Source organism: Onychostruthus taczanowskii, unplaced genomic scaffold (assembly GCF_017590055.1).
Source record: "Onychostruthus taczanowskii isolate IOZ18803 unplaced genomic scaffold, ASM1759005v1 scaffold61, whole genome shotgun sequence".
Classification (NCBI taxonomy): Eukaryota; Metazoa; Chordata; class Aves; order Passeriformes; family Passeridae; genus Onychostruthus; species Onychostruthus taczanowskii.
The window spans coordinates 6,197,146-6,213,247 of record NW_024503790.1 but is presented as its reverse complement, the minus strand read 5'-3'; the positions used below and the strand labels follow the sequence as shown (position 1 = coordinate 6,213,247).

The following is a 16,102-nucleotide window of genomic DNA, read 5'->3' as shown; positions in this document are numbered from 1 at the left end:
AGGTTTTAATTGCTAAGTTTTTCATGGTGAGGTTTTCATGGTGAAGTTTTTCATGGTGAGGTTTTCATTGATAAGGTTTTTATGGATGAGGTTTTTCATGGATGAGGTTTTTCATGGGTGAGTTTTTTCATGGGTGAGATTTTCATGGTGAGGTTTTTCATGGTGAGGTTTTAATTGATAAAGTTTTCATGGTGAGGTTTTCCATGGTGAGATTTTAATTGCTAAGTTTTTCATGGATGAGGTTTTCATTGATAAGGTTTTTATGGATGAGGTTTTTCATGGATGAGGTTTTTCATGGGTGAGGTTTTTATGGATGAGGTTTTCACGGATGAGGTTTTCACGGATGAGGTTTTCATGGTGAGGTTTTCATGGTGAGGCTTTCATGGATGAGGTTTCATGGATGAGGTTTTTCATGGGTGAGGTTTTCATGGATGAGGTTTTCATGGATGAGGTTTTAATTGATAAGGTTTTTATGAATCTGGTTTTCATGGATGAGGTTTTTTATGGTGAGGTTTTTCATGGGTGAGGTTTTTCATGGATGAGGTTTTCATGGTGAGGTTTTCATGGATAAGGTGTTTATGAATCAGGTTTTCATGGTGAGGTTTTTCATGGATGAGGTTTTAATTGATGAGGTTTTCATGGTGCCCCTCTCTGATGTTCAGCACCCTCCCTGACCCCTGTGTTTGTCACTGTGCTTCACTTTGGGCTTGGAGTGTTGGTGGTGGTGCCAAGGGATGGTCTCTCCTGGGAAATGGCATTTTTGTTGCTGGCAGTGGGGTTTAAAACCCACTTTAATTCTTCCAGCTGTTAGAGGATGACTGAGCCTGAAAGGATCAATGAAAGGACAGAGCAGAGCACTTAGTGATCAGCTAATTACCCAAATTAGCCAGCTCTGCAAAGTCAGCTTTTCTTCATTTGGTTGCAGCCAGGTTTCTTTTCCTAATTCAGGCCTGTTTTTTGTCTTGGAGTGGGGAAGGTTCAGAGAGAGGAACCAAGGCAGGTTGGTTGGAGTGTGGTTGTGTTCAGGGGTCCCAGGACGAGGGAAGAGAGGAGAATCTTGACTCCATGTTTCAGAAGGTTGAGATATTATATTATATTATATTATATTATATTATATTATATTATATTATATTATATTATATTATATTATATTATATTATATTTATTATATATGGTTATATTATATATAACCATAACCAGCAGTTTCCCAGTTAGATAATATAATAATATAATATAATATAATATAATATAATATAATATAATATAATATAATATATATAATATAATAATGCTATACTAAAACTGTACTAAAAAGAATAGAAAGGATCTGTCTGAAGGATAGAAAGGAATGATAACAAAAGCTCATGACTCTCAGAGTCTGACACTGGATCTTTGACTGGTTATTAAGCAGAAACAACTCACATAGATTAATCAAAGATGCACCTGATTAATCTAGACTACCTTCTACAACCATCAGATACTTATTGTTTACATTTCTTTTCTGAAGCTTCTCAGCTAGAATAAGAGAAAAATCCTAGCAAAGGGTTTTAACAAAAATGCCCTAGTGGCAGTGGGAGATTTTTGGGCTGTGTTTTGCTCGTGGCTCTGAGTTTCTGCTGCTGCATTTCCTCTGCTGTGGGGAGTGGAAGTGTTTGGGGCACATTTCAGGGCTGGGGTTTGTCAGCTCCATCTTGCACTCCATCTGCTTTCCTAAAGAGGGGTTCTGGTTCTGTGGGAGGGTGAGAAACACTCCTGCTTGTGGGAAAGGTTCTGAGGGTGCAGTGAGCCCTGCTGGGGATGTGGGGTGAGCCTGAGCCCCAAAAACCCCCAGCTGGGCTCTGTGTGTGCACGGGGATTTCTGCCTGGGGCATTCTGGGCTCACCATGAGATGCTCAGGAACTCCTGCAGCGCTCTCAGATGCAGCTCAGCGTGGTGGGGATCTATTTTAACCTGTTTGTACGTTTGCAAAGAAGCTATTTTTGTCTGGTTGTATTTGCAAAATAAGTTGAAAAAACACCCAGACTGCACAAACATCCCCAGCCCTGGGGGGGACGTGTAGGACGAGGCCCTTTTGTTGCTGGAGGACACAGAGCTCAAGGAAAGGTTGTTTTGTTCTTTCTGTGCCATTTGAAACTTGTGATGCACAAGGAAGTTGTGCTACCTGTGCTACATGAACATTCCTCACGGGAAAATGAAGGATTGTTCTGGGGCCTGGTCGGTTTTGCTTACTCCATCTTTCCAAATACAGTATTTGGGGAATTTTTTATCCTTCTTTAGCCTCATGGTAGCTGGAGGCATCTCAGGAGCTGGAAAACAGAGGGATGTGTCCCAATTACAGCTGGGCTGGGTGCAGTGAGGGATCCCCCAGCCCAGGCCCCTCGATTCTGCATCCCTCCTCATCCCTCCCTCCATCCCTCCCTCAATCCTCCATCCCTCCTTCATCCCTCCATCCCTCCCTCATCCCTCCTCAATCCTCCATCCCTCCTCAATCCTCCATCCCTCCTCATCCCTCCTTCATCCCTCCTTCATCCCTCCTCCCTCCCTCCCTCCCTCCCTCCCTCCCTTCATCCCTCCCTCAATCCTCCCTCCCTCCCTCATCCCTCCATCCCTCCGTGCCTCATGGATCCCCTCTGTATTTTTTGGCAGATCCCCTCTGTATTTATCATTGGATCCCCACTGTATTTATTTACGGATCCACTCTCTATTTATGTACAGATCCCCTCTGTATTTATTGGCAGATCCCCAGCTGTATTTATTCATGGATCCCCAGCTGTACCAGCAGATTCCCAGCTATGTTTATTTACAGATCCCTGCTGTATTTATCAGCAGATCCCTGGCTGTGTTTATTTATGGATCCCTGGCTGTGTTTATTTGTGGATCCCTGGCTGTGTTTATTTATGGATCCCTGGTTGTATTTCCAGATCCCTGGCTGTATTTATCAGCAGATCCCTGGCTGTGTTTATTTATGGATCCCTGGCTGTGTTTATTTATGGATCCCTGGCTGTATTTATCAGCAGATCCCTGCCTGTGTTTATTCACGGATCCCTGCTGTAACCAGCGGATCCCAGCTGTATTTATCCGCGGATCCCGGGCTGTATTTCCAGATCCCGGCTGTTTTTGCGGATCCCGGCTGTATTAATTCCCGGATCCCGGCTGTATTTATCCGCGGATCCCGGCTGTATTTTGGGATCCCGGCTGTATTTTGGGATCCCGGCTGCATTAATTCCCGGATCCCGGCTGTATTTTGGGATCCCGGCTGCATTAATTCCCGGATCCCGGCTGTTTTGCGGATCCCCGGCGCGTCCATTGCCGGAGCGGCGGCGGAGCCGTTCCGGAGGGAGGAGGAGGAGGAGGAGGAAGGAGGAGGGAGGGTCACAGCACATGCTCAGTGCCGCCGGTCCGAGGGCGAAGTTTCTGCGTTCTGCGTGCGGGCTTAGGTCACAGCACAAGCTCAGTGCGGGCTCGGCGAGGTCTCGCAGCCCGCATGTGCCTCCATTTTGGGCTGGGAGAGGGGAAAAGGCAGAGTTTGGGCCGGGAGCAGAGCGCCCAGCGATCCAGGCCGGCCCCGGGCCGCTGTCACCGCCATGGACGATCCCTCCGGGCCCTGCAGGTAGGCTCCATCGCCGCGGCCCCTGCCGTGATTCCGGGCTCCTTCCGTGGCTCCTGCGTGCTCCCGAGAGCGCTGCCCTGCAGCAGGTGAGGGATGCTCAGGTGCTGTGACAGGGAGCAGCTGCAGCAGGTGAGGGATGCTCAGGTGCTGTGACAGGAGGGTGCAGCTGCTGCAGGTGAGGGGTGCTCAGGTGCTGTGACAGGGTGCAGGTACAGCAGCGAGGGATGCTCAGGAGTTGGGATGCAGTGACAGGGTGCAGCTGGAGCAGGTGAGGGATGCTCAGGTGCAGTGACAGGGTGCAGGTACAGCAGTGAGGGATGCTCAGGTGCTGTGACAGGAGGGTGCAGCTGCAGCAGTGAGGGATGCTCCCTGCTGATGGAGGGCACTGACCCCCTGGCACTGACAGCTGAGGAGCAGGAGTTGCTGTGGCTGGGCTGGCCAGTTTGCACCAGTGCATGGCAATGGCAGTAGTGCTGCCCTGTGCAGGACAGCAGCTCAGGGGCAGCTGTGCAGCACCCCAGAGGCTCAGCAGGCATGGGTCAGGCTGGTGGGGTAGAGGGCAGGGCTCTGGGTGCCTGTGGGACAGCCAGCAGTGTCACTGCTGGGTGGAAATGGGGCTGTGCTTGGGTCACACCTGTGTGCTCTCATGGCCAGGCCTGTCCCTGTCCCTGTCCCTGTCCTGCAGGGCTGGGCTCGCTCGGGGGCTGCTCTGGGGCTGTGCAGTCTCTTGTGGCCAGGCCTGTCCCTGTCCCTGTCCTGCAGGGCTGGGCTCGCTCAGGGGGCTGCTCTGGGGCTGTGCAGGCTGGAAAGGGGTGCAGAGGGGACAGGGCTGTGTGTGCTGCTCACAGTGACAGCCCTGGACTCGGCAGGGTGGCCCTCAGCCCTGCACACATTGTCACACACCTGGCAGGGGCTGGGTCACGGGGGGACAGCGGCTGCTCACCTGGGCACAGAGTGGCACAGCACGGGGAGCAGCCTCAGGCTAACAGAGCAGACATTTGGGTGAGAAGAGAGGGAGAAATTCTTCCCTGTGAGGGTGGGCAGGCCCTGGCACTGGTGCCCAGAGCAGCTGTGGCTGCCCCTGGTCCCTGGCAGTGCCCAAGGCCAGGCTGGACACTGGGGTTTGGAGCAGCCTGGGACAGTGGGAGGTGTCCCTGCCATGGAACAGGATGGGCTTTGAGGTCCCTTCCAACACACCCCAGTCTGTGATTCTTGTCAGAAGCTGAGGAATGAGTGATGAATAAAGCTGCAGAATGCTGCCCGTGTCAGTGCCACGTCCACGTCTGTATCCTGCCCCAAGTGTCATTCCTGTAACCATCTCCTTTTGTACCTGCAGAGCATAAAATAAATCAACAGCACCTCTTTCACGTGGATCACTCTGGCTGAACAAAGTCCTGCTGGTGATGGCAGAGCTCAGCTCCCCTGAGCCTCAGCCTGGCTGCATCTCTTCGTGGCTTGGAGAGGAGTCTCCATAGGCCTGAGCTCTGGACACATTCTTATTCCTAATAAAGGAGCTCCTTGAGTGTGTGCAGGCATCCATCCGTGCTCTGCAGGAATACAGGGATGTGGCAGCTTGTGTCCTTAGCACTGGTTTTAAACGTTCCCTTCTAAGAGAAGGGCTTGGGCAGCCAGGTCATCAGGTCTGTGTGGAGGTGTACACTTGGGTTTAACAATAAAACCAGACACCATGAACAGAAACCCAGGCTCCCTGCTCCCCCAGGCCAGGACCAGCAGCCCTGGTGGCCGTGGGGGCAGGTTTGGGGTGTGCAGGCTCTGGGCTGTCCCTGGGCTCCTGCAGCCATTCCCTCCCCCAGGGACAGCTCTGTCCTGCCTGCAGGCCCAGCAGATTCTCCCAGTTCAGGCACTGCTGCTAGGTGGTCTGGTGAGTTAATGCCACTCCAAACAGCTGTTAGAAATTGCAGATACATCATGGGAAGTGCTTGGATATTGTCCTTTGGATGAAGAATAGTCTCTTCCCTTTGTTCTGCCTTCATTTCAGCTTTTTTTTCCAGGCATAAATCAGCAAGATTACCTCTTTCCCCTTCCTTCCAATTCTTTAGGATGTAATTTGTTTTAATTAGAGCTTGTTTCCAGGTGCATGGTGGAACCAGGGATACCTTCCAGCTCCTTGCATGCCTCCCATTCTTCATGCTTGTCACCTGTGACACGAGCTGCTGCCTCTGCCCCTGTGTGCTGCTCATGTTTGTGCTGTCAGGCAGGTTCAGAGCCCAGGGCTGAGCACTGCCTCTGACCTGATGGGGCTGGGTGGCAAAGGTCCCACTGGCCTGCACAGGAGCTCTGCTGGGGCTGTGGAGCCCAGGCTGCTTTAACAGGGAATATTTGGGAATGTGGGAAGTGCAAAGGCTCTGCCTGGCCATTTAAAAACTGTACAGGACCAGCACTGACCTCATTTACACACTGACCCTCCAGGTCAGTGCTGCTGTGACAACACTCTGCTTCTACTAAAATCACACGTGAGCAGATAAAAACCTTGGCATTACGCAGTGGCTCCCGGTAATTAATTAATTTATTTGAACTTATGACCAGAATGCTGGTGTCTTCCTTCTCTGGAGGCAAGCAGGTGTCAGAGGTGCTCCCTGGCAGCAAAACACTCCCAGCCAGGTACCTCCTGTGTGGGGAGAGCCCTTCCTTCCTTCCTTTGCAGCATCTTGGCTGAATTTGTGTCACCCCCATCCCACCTTTGGCTGGGGGACACCACTGGGGACTCTCTGCAGGCTTTTTATTTTTTTTTTTTCTTTCTCTATAAACACGATGAAAACCCAGCTTTATCTTGAGAAAGCTTTTCCTGTGTGGCTCCAGCTCGTTCCTCGTGCAGCAGCACGGGGTGCAGAGCAGCCCCCAGTGCTGGCCCTGCAGGCAGGAGCAGGCTGGGGCTCGCCCTGCAGCTGCAGCTGCTGGGACACGTCTGCTCCTTCCTGCCCTGGCCTCAGCAGCCATGAGAACCTTCCCTGTGCCTGAAATACAGCTCGGATTTTTCACCCAGAAGACAAAATTACTTGTACTTTTTAAATTTTTTAATTATTGCAACACAGTTACAACAGGTTTTAAATGAAGCTTAAGCACACAAGGGGCAAGGATATTTTCTGAGCATTAGGATGCTGTTTCTGTAAAATGAAATTTAAAATCTTGCTGAAAGAATGAAGGTTTAGGACACAGGTGAATTCAGGGGCTTGTTCCTCTGAGGTATTTAACTCAGGTTTGAGGTAGTTGTGGGGTTTTTTTGGTTAAAGGTTGTGCAGCCTGAACGTGTTTGTCCCTTTTGTATTTTGGAGCGTGCAGTGGTTGAACGTGACACGCATAAGATAATTTTGGGTTAAAATTACAGCTCCACTTGGCCCAGTTTCCTGCCTCCCAACAGTGACCATAAACAGATGCTCTTGGCTGCAGTGCCACTTTCAGGCCCTGATAAACTTGGTTTTAATCTGCTGAAGTTGGAGTGGAGTCATTTTGTTCTCCCCCGTTTTGTCCCTCTAGACATGGAACAGAATGATCCTTGCCAGATGTGTTGGAGCTGCCTCTGAAGAGCAGGGGTCTTTCATCTTGGGTATTGACTATTTGATTTAAAGGATTATTTTTAAAAACCCCAATTTTTCTTGGGAGTTTCTGTTAATTTTGCAGAAATCACAAGTATCTAGGAATTGCTTTGCTGTGTCCCAGTCTCAGTGGATGTAATTGATTGTCTGGCCATCAATAATGGCTGGTTAGTCAGTGCCAAGTTTGTAATCTATTCCATAACACATATATCTAACATGGGCCTGCTGTTATTCAGTAAAGCCACTGGTGTTGGTACCAGAACCCCAAATCTCATGGCATTCAGTGCTACAGCTTGTTATTGTCTATCAAAAACAAACACACAGCCCAAACCCCTCGATATGCTGCCTTGAAGACCTTTCCTCTTTTAATCCGTGGCCATACAGAAATAATGACCTTTTTGTCAAGTGTTTTTGGACACTTCCTGAGCTGTCTGAGAGGAGGTCTGTGGCTGAGTGAAGTGGCTGCTTTAAAAACCTTCTTCTGTTGAAGCATCCCTGTAATTTAATTTGGGATCACCTCAGTCTGCAGAATGGGGATGGGTGCCCGGGGTGGTTCTGTGGGAGCACAGAATGCTCTGTGTGTGTGTGTGTGTGGGTTCTGGTTTTGCTTTGGGGTTTGTTTGGGTTGTTTTTTAAACTGAAGGGCAGCACTGAGGTTGGAGCTGTTCTGGCTGGCTGAGAGCACCCAGGGCAGGGTGAGCACAGCAGCACAAACAAACCCAGGCAGCTGCAGAGGAGCTGCAGCAGGGTGAAAAATGTGCATTTACTGCAGGGCAGCTGTGCTGCTGAGCTCTGCCAGGGGAAAGGGGAAAGCAGCAGCAGCAGCATTGCTGAGATCCCAGCTTGCAGGAGACCCCTGGCCCTGCAGGGCACCTGGGTGTGCTTCAGCAGGAGCTGCCAGCTCCTGGCCAAGAGCTTCCATGGGCAGGGGGCTGGCAGGGGGGACAGGGCTGAGCACAAACCCCATGGCCCCAGCCTCTGGAGAGCTGTGCTGTAATTGCCAGCCCTGCCTCCTGGACAGAATCCTGGAGCAGAGTCCTGTCCCAGCTCCTCCCCAGAGCTGCTCTGCTAGGCTTTGGGGCACCCCTGGTGGCCCTGTCCCTGCCCTTGGTGGCACTGTGTGCATGGACAGAGCTGCCAGCTGTGCCAGCTTTGGGTGATGGTGAGTGCTGGGGACAAGGCAGGGGACAAACAGAGAATGAAACTCATTTCTGTGTTGGGGATTGTGCAGGCTCTGCTGTGCCAGCCTTGGGTGACTGGTCAGTGCTGGGGACAAGGCAGGTGACAGATTGAAGCTGGTTTCTGTATTGGGAACTGTGCAGGCTCTGCTGTGCCAGCCTTGGGATCTGGTCAGTGGTGGGGACAGAGAGTGAAGCTCATTTTTGTGCTGGGAGTTGTGCAGGCTCTGCTGTGCCAGCCTTGGGTGACTGGTCAGTGCTGGGGACAAGGCAGGGGACAAAGATTGAAGCTGGTTTCTCTACTGGGAACTGTGCAGGCTCTGCTGTGCCAGCCTTGAGGAACTGGTGAGTGGTGGGGACAGGAGGGCAGGTGACAAACAGAGAAAGAAGCTCATTTCTGTGCTGGGGATTGTGCAGGCTCTGCTGTGCCAGCCTTGGGATCTGGTCAGTGCTGGGGACAGGGCAGGGGACAAACAGAGGGTGAAGCTCATTTTTGTGCTGGGAACTGTGCAGGCTCTGCTGTGCCAGCCTTGAGGAACTGGTGAGTGCTGGGGACAAGGCAGGTGACAAACAGAGGGTGAAGCTGGTTTCTGTGCTGGGAATTGTGCAGGCTCTGCTGTGCCTTTTCCCCCTGTCTGCTCCTGCCCAGAGGGGGAAGGAGGGCTGTGCCCCAGCTGTGCCCCAGCTGTGCTCAGTGCCCAGCCCTGGGCTGCTCTTGTGCCCTCCTTTGGGGGTGTGTGCCCCCAGGAGCCCCCAGGTGCCCTGCTGGCCCAGGGGAGCTGGAGCTGCCCTCCCTGCCCTGCTGGGGCTCTGTGCCTCTGCCTGCCCTGCTCTCCTCCTGCCTTTTTGATATTCCAGCTCTGGCTCCCAGCTCCTTTCTGACCAGCCCCTGTTTACTTTGCAGAACACAACGTTGCCATGGCAACAGGTTACTTTTCAAAGGGAACATCTTGTCATTATATTTAATCCACTGCAGCTGAGGAGGACTGAAATATTAAGTTGTTGTTGCTATGGATACTGCTTTGTTACAGCAGTTTCTTTTGTGTCACATTTCATATACAGTGTTGGCTCCTTTTTTCCCTTTCCCATCGAATAAACACAGGATGCCATTCCATTCTCATTGTAATTGCCCTCACCAATATGATTTAGCTTCAAATCTGCACTGCATTTTAGTTTCCATAGCAAGGATTTTTCTCTCCTTTTGAAAGCCATTGCTGGGGATGTGGAAGCAGCAGAAATCACAGAGCAGATTGTCCTTGAGCAGCCAGGGGCTCTGTGCCCTTTGAAAATCCAGGGGGGATGTGGAGCAGCCTGCCAGAGCAGCAAAACCTTTGGGCAGGGGAGGGAGCACCTGGAGGTGGGAATGTTCCCAGGAAATGGGGATTGGGGCTGGAAAGACACCCAGAAATGTTTCTGTGGCTGGAGAGCCCCACTGGGGTCCCACAGCAGCAGAAGTCCCATCCCAAACTTTGATTTTAACTTTGCAATTAGAGGATGGTCCAGCCTTGGGTTTTAAATGTCTGTTTGTGGTGTTGAGTGTGGTGCAGCTGAAGAAATTGGGAGCTGGGGGATGTTTGGTTCTTCCTGTCTGAGCTGGAAGCAGCCCAGGGCTCAGGGTGGGCACAAACCCTGCACAGGAGCACTGAGAGCAGGGATGTGCATGGCCTAAAATGAATTTTGGGTGGAAGAGAAGAGCATCAGCATTTCCTGTTGTCAGCTTCCTCACAGGGAAGGATTCTGACCCCTTGCAGTAACCTGGTATTTAATGTAGAACTTTAGAAAATTGATTTCCTAGTTCAGTCATTTCCTTGCATAACCTGAAAACAAGAAAAGTGTCAGGTTGTCTTGCAAAAATATGCATTGGGGGAGGGCGTTTTGATGTGTTCTGGTTGTTTTCTGGAGGCCTTTGGCTCACATTTGGAGAGGATTTGTTTCCTGGGAGGGTGGCACTGTCCCAGCCCTGCCCAGGAACACCTTCCACAGAGCAGGTTACTCAGCACACCTGAGCACAGCCCCTCCTGTTCCCCAAATATTGTGTTATTTCTGCTCCATTTCCATTGGAAATACAGTGACAGAAAAGATCTCTGAATTTCATTAATTGCAGTTCTTTCTCATTGCTGTTTTTCCTTTGTGCCTAGGAGGTTAAACAGTACCCAAGGTGAAATCAGAGTGGGACCCAGCCACCAGGTAAGAGCTTTGTTTGTGCTCAGTATCCAGAGGTGCTTTGGCCTCTTGATGTGTGCAGATGACAGTTGTTTAAAACTGCATGTCTTCAGGCAGGTGAGGGATTTCAGAATCATCTCTGGGTGACTCACTTCAGTGAGTCCTTCAGCCTTCCTCAGCTCACTTACTGGGATTTTTCTGTCTCAGATGTTGATATCTTCATGATTTTCAGTAGCAGAGGTGCTATTGGGTTAATTCTTGAGTAAGATTGAGGGAACGTGAGCAACTGCTGGAAGTTAAAGAAGTGCTTTAAGTCATTTGGGTTGTTAAAACAGAAATTGAGGGAGCTGCTGAGTGTGTTCACACACTGGGAAGCAGAATAAGGTTAAGACTCTAGATGTTCCTGGTATGTTAATTCTAATTTGAGAGAAATCCTTCATAAGCATTGGAAATAATCTGTTCTTAAAGAGTATTAACATGCAGCTTGCTCTGGTTCATGGGGCCAGATCTGTCACTGGGAGCTGGGGCCTCTCCTTTTCCTGAGGAATTCACTTTGTAGTGTCCAAGTGCTGGAGTTTTGCATCCAAGTGATGAATATTCATTCAGACCCTCTTAAAAATCTTGTTTAAGAACTAGTGAAAGTAAATATTTATGGAACCTGATGTCACATTCTCGAGGATGTTTTGCCTTCAGAGGAAAAAAAGTCCTTGGCAATTAAACCTGTAGTGTTCTTTTCAGTAGTCATAACAAGAGCACTGTAAATGATACCTTCAAAACAACTTTCATCTCAAATTGTCATCTAATATTTTGGCAGGCATTAGTCACCCTGCTCTAAGGTGTAATTACCACGTGCATTTATGGATGGGGAAGGAAAAGGAGGAAGAAGGCCCATGGATTTGGAATACTGTTAATCCTTCCTTGAGCCTGCCATTGTTCCCTCACTCATCCTGGCTTCTGGCAGGTGTCATCACTGACTCCCCTCCGTGAGCAGCAGGTGGAAGCAGCAGAACCAGGGCCTGGGGTCCCACAGGGGCTCCTGCTGCCTCTGGAGCCCTCATTTCCCCCAGCTGTGCCCTGGAGCTGTCAGAGCTGTTGGCTTGGGCTCTCCTCAGTGCCCTGATGCCCTGCCTGTGTCCCCAGGGACAGCAGAGGAGACAAGTGTTGTGTGGGGTTGCAGAGTGCTGAGGATTCACCTCCCTGAGTGTGCCTCTGGCTCCAGGTGACAGCCAGGCAAGGCTGAGTGCCCAGCCCTGGAGGTGCCACTCGTGCTCTGCGCTGGGGACAGCGTGGCCACGGGTCACAGCATCATCACCTTGGACATCTCCAGCCTCAGGGGTGCTGTGAGGAGGAGGAAGCTGCTCCTGGGAGTAGCTGCAGTAATGCAGCTCAGTGCAGGGGTGCAGGAGGGCTGCTGCAGCCCCTGCTTGCTGCAGTGCCTCTCTCTCAGAAATCCCAGGGCTGCCTTCTCCCTTGCCAGAAGAGAACTTCAATGACACAGCCATTTTCCCAGGCAAGAAGGAAAATAAAGTACAGATTAAAGAGCAGAACATGAAAGACATCTGAACCTGTGACTTGTAATTACTGGTTATGTATAAATGTTGCCTCTCAAATACGTTTAGCGTTGTGAGTATAGGAGGTAATTATAGGGCTTAAAAGCTGTTTCTGAAGAGGCTCTCAGCTATCTCATCTCAGAGCAGGAGATGACTAAAGATGCTAATTGGGTCTCTGGATAGAGTGTAATACTTATTTAGAGGCAGTGTTCATTTTGCTGAGCTATCTCCCTTTCAGGAAATGTCTTTGTTTCCCTTCAGAGTTCCAGTGATTTACCGAGCATTTCATTTTAAACTCAGTGTCAGATCTGTAGGCTTTCTTGCTGATTTCAAATGGGACCCATCTGGTAGCTACCTTCCTGCCTTCCTTCATGTGTGTTCTGGGAGGGTTTCAGCAGCTGGATCAGCATCCCTGTGACAAATGCAGCTGCTGTGTCTGAGGGGAACTGTCCCCCGGCTCTGGCCCTCCAAACCAGGGGCTGTGCAGTGCAAAGTGCTGTCCTTCCCTCTCTGCTGCTGTGTGTGCAGAAGGGCTCGCTGGCCGTGGGCTGGGGTGCTGTTAGCCCAGAGTTACCATCAGGAAAGTCACTGCCCTCGTGAGGAAGGGGTGCTGGGTGAAGGGGATGGGCTGGGCTCGGCGCCTCAGCGTCCCCAGAGCTCCGAAACGTGGAACAAACCCTTCAGCAGCTGTTGCCTGACACCTTCCACCTGCCAGATGCCACTGTTGCAGAGAATTTCAGAGGCTGTGCGTGCTGCTGGGCGAGGAGCAAGCTGCCATGTGTGTGTGTGTGCCCTGGTTTTGCAGGCCAAGCTCCCTGAGCTGCAGCCGTTCCCGTCCCCGGACGGGGACACGGTGACACAGCACGAGGAGCTGGTGTGGATGCCAGGAGTCAACGACTGCGACCTGCTGATGTACCTCAGGGCAGCCAGGTGAGTCCAGGCACCTTCCTGCTGTGCCTGTGGCCTGCTGGGCAGGGCTGGGGTGGCTGCAGCTCCTCCTGCCCTCGGGGATGCTGTGGGTGCCAGGGGCATCAGCTGAGACGTTGGGTTTGAGGCAAGAACTCTCAGATTTGGGCCAGCACAGCAGCTTCCATCATGTGTGCCCTGGAGTTCTGCGAGGGCAGTGTGTGCTGAGGGATGGGTGACAAGGGAGGAGCTGCTCAGGGTGGAGCAGAGGGTCCCTGCAGGTACTCAGTCCCCTTGGGAGCTCCAGTTTGCACTTCAGCTCTTCCCTGGTGGGTTCAGCAAGCCCACTGGTGGGCTTCGCAGTAATTCAGAGTCTCAGGAAATTACTTGCAGCTTGCAAGAATTCAGAGGCTGGGGAATGTGCAGTTTCAGTCAGTTTTCTGACATATTAAAACCAAGATGAGAGCACAAAGTTTGCTGTCTGCTGAGACTGTTCTGTCTGCAGGTTTCAGCTTCTGTAATCCTGCTCAGGCTCTGCTCCTTTGGCAGTGCAGACTCGTGGCTGATGAAAGCAAATTAGATTGGCTTGTGATGCTGGATTTATTCTGTGTTGGGGTGACTCAGCTTGGCAGCTCTGCGGTACCTCACTTGAAGCGCGGTGTCGCAAGGCCCTAAAATCCCTGATTTGAGGGGTAAAGGCAGAGTGTGTGCAGGGCACTGCGAGCTGAGGAGTTTCCCCCTGTCCCCCTGGCTTTGCAGGAGCATGGCAGCCTTTGCAGGGATGTGTGACGGGGGATCCACGGAGGATGGATGCGTGGCTGCCTCGCGGGACGACACCACCCTCAACGCCCTGAACACGGTGAGTGACCCCGGGAGCAGCAGCCTCCTGCCCCTCTGCCCCTCCTGGCCTCCAAAGCAGGCACTGCATCAAGGCTTGAGCCAGGTTTTGGGATCCCATTTCTTGGTGCTAACCTGCTGTCAAACGCCAAGTGGTTTTCTGAGCTCTAAGCTGGGTGGTGAACTCGCGGGTGCTGCCTCGAAGGTGACCCCAGTGAGTTTTTGGGAAGTTGCTCAGGGCCCCCAGCTGGAACTGAGCTGGCTCTTGGGGTCTGGTCTGGGTTTTGGCTGGAGTTGAAATGCATTCTGCACAGGGAGATGCTCCCTGTGCTCCTCTCCCCTGGGGTGGAGGCCCCCGAGTGCCTCAGCCCTCTGCCCTTGGCTGAGCTGTGCCCTGACATCCTTCCCAGAGACTCACACTTCTCTTAAGGTCAATAATCATTAAAGAGCTTTTGGAATTGGAATTTCTTTCCCCTTATCTATAATAATAGCCTAATGCAGAAAATTCATTTAACTTCCCTGCTTCTCCATCTACTTTAATTACTCCCTTTAATCTCTTGGCAGCCCGAGGAATCTGCAGTTGCACCTGTAGAGTTCTTGCTTCTGAAATGACATTAGTCCCAAAATATTTGGTTTTGTTCTTCTGGTTCTTTTCTCTTTGTGTTTCCAGTGCATGTCTATTTTAGGAAATGCTTTCCTTGTCCACTTTGAATTTTTCTAGAAAAGAGTTTCCTTATAAATAATAGTTCTGTCAGGGATATTTTAAGAAACTTTGACTTATTTCTGAGACCCTGCTTTTTTGACTTTAAACAGTTCAGATGGGTCACCTGTTGTCCTGACAAAATGCTGCCTTTTTATCTTTCAGTTCACCACCTATTTAAAAGAGATCAGATGTATCTGATAAATGATTTGTGAGCCTCTTAACCTGCACTAAGTTGTGTCTTTGTTTAGAAATTACCATATGCAACCCAGAAGATGAATGTAAAAGAAAATGGTGTGCTATGATTTCTTATTATGGAAATCCAATAAACTTCAGGGTAGCACTTCACATAAATCAGTCTTGACAAGCTCCTTTGCTGCTGTTTTATTTATGTAATAACAGGTGCTGTAAGCCCCCAGAATGATTTATTGTTAATTATGCCAGATAGAAATGAAGATCATGGAAGGCACAATGCAACACACAGACATGACATACATGTATTTATATCTCAGCTCACTGAGGGGATTATTCACTCAGCATTCCAGGTGAATTCCAGCTCCTGGCCCTTTGTTTGGCTTTTGCTGCCACATCTGTCACTGCAACCCTTAGGAAGGAAATGAAGTTGGCATTTGGAGTTTGCTGCCCTCCTGATGGGACTGGAGGGCTGGAGGAGGACACAGCAGCTCCTGCAAATCTTTCCCCATAATAGTGGTGCAGAAATGACCCCAGAAAGCTCCTGCTGCTCTGGGGAGGAGGTGCCAGGTCTGGCAGGGCAGGGCAGGGTGGAACAAGGTGAATGTTGAGCACAGAGCTTGCTGCTGCTGGCAGTGCTGAGGAGGGAGACTGGGGGAGCCTGGGGGTCCCTTCCCCTCCCTCCTTCCCTCCCCATTGCCTCCAGACTCTGATTCAGCTCCAGATGTGGTTTGAGATCCTTTCTGTGTCCACACCAGTGCAAAGGCAGAAACTCCTGACCTCTTTGATCCTTCAGAGGTTCTGCAGTGCTGCTCCCAGAGATCCCAGGCCAAGCAGGGATTCATTCCCTGCTTTGTGCTCAGATTTGACAGAGCTGCAGAGGAAGAATCCATTCCCAGAGGTCAGCCTTGCCTGGAGCAGCAAAGCCTGGGGCAGGCAGGCTGCGAGCTCAGTGTGGAGCTGGGAATCTCTGGGGTTTGGTTCATGTTTCTGCTGGGGAAATCACAGCCAGCCACTCCTGTTTATCCTCATCAGATGGAAAAATAGCACCACTTAAGCTCATGTAGTGCTGCATGGAGGAGAGCCCAAACAATGATATGCTAATATTGTGTAAATCTCTCTTTACTAATAGTGTTGTTGTGCCTTCTCATGGCTCTGCTGCATGGGAACGTGTCATTATGAGTGACAAACATGACAGGCTAATCTCAGTGCAAGGAAATTCACTTCTAACTAAGATGTCACCCAGACAAATTACTCCCTGTTTTAACTTGCCCTTAGACCAGATTTTCTTGTTCATTAACTACAGACAAGGTTGAAAGCATTAAAAAAAATTATTTAAATATACGTTAGCATTTCTCCTTACGACTGGTTTTCCTGGTGGCTGATGTTAATGAGCAGCTGCTCCTCTGGTT

The 16,102-nt window shown here is 50.6% G+C and overlaps 1 protein-coding gene across 1 annotated transcript in view; it reads left to right on the top strand.

Annotated features, from left to right (window-relative positions):
* RERE (arginine-glutamic acid dipeptide repeats) overlaps nucleotides 1–16,102 on the top strand; it is a 130,434-nt gene that overhangs the window by 54,222 nt on the left and 60,110 nt on the right. The window contains exons 7-9 of the mRNA XM_041419549.1: nucleotides 10,481–10,529; nucleotides 12,861–12,985; nucleotides 13,721–13,820. Of these exons, the coding sequence (XP_041275483.1) occupies nucleotides 10,481–10,529; nucleotides 12,861–12,985; nucleotides 13,721–13,820 (274 nt within the window). The remainder of the gene's footprint in view (nucleotides 1–10,480; nucleotides 10,530–12,860; nucleotides 12,986–13,720; nucleotides 13,821–16,102) is intronic.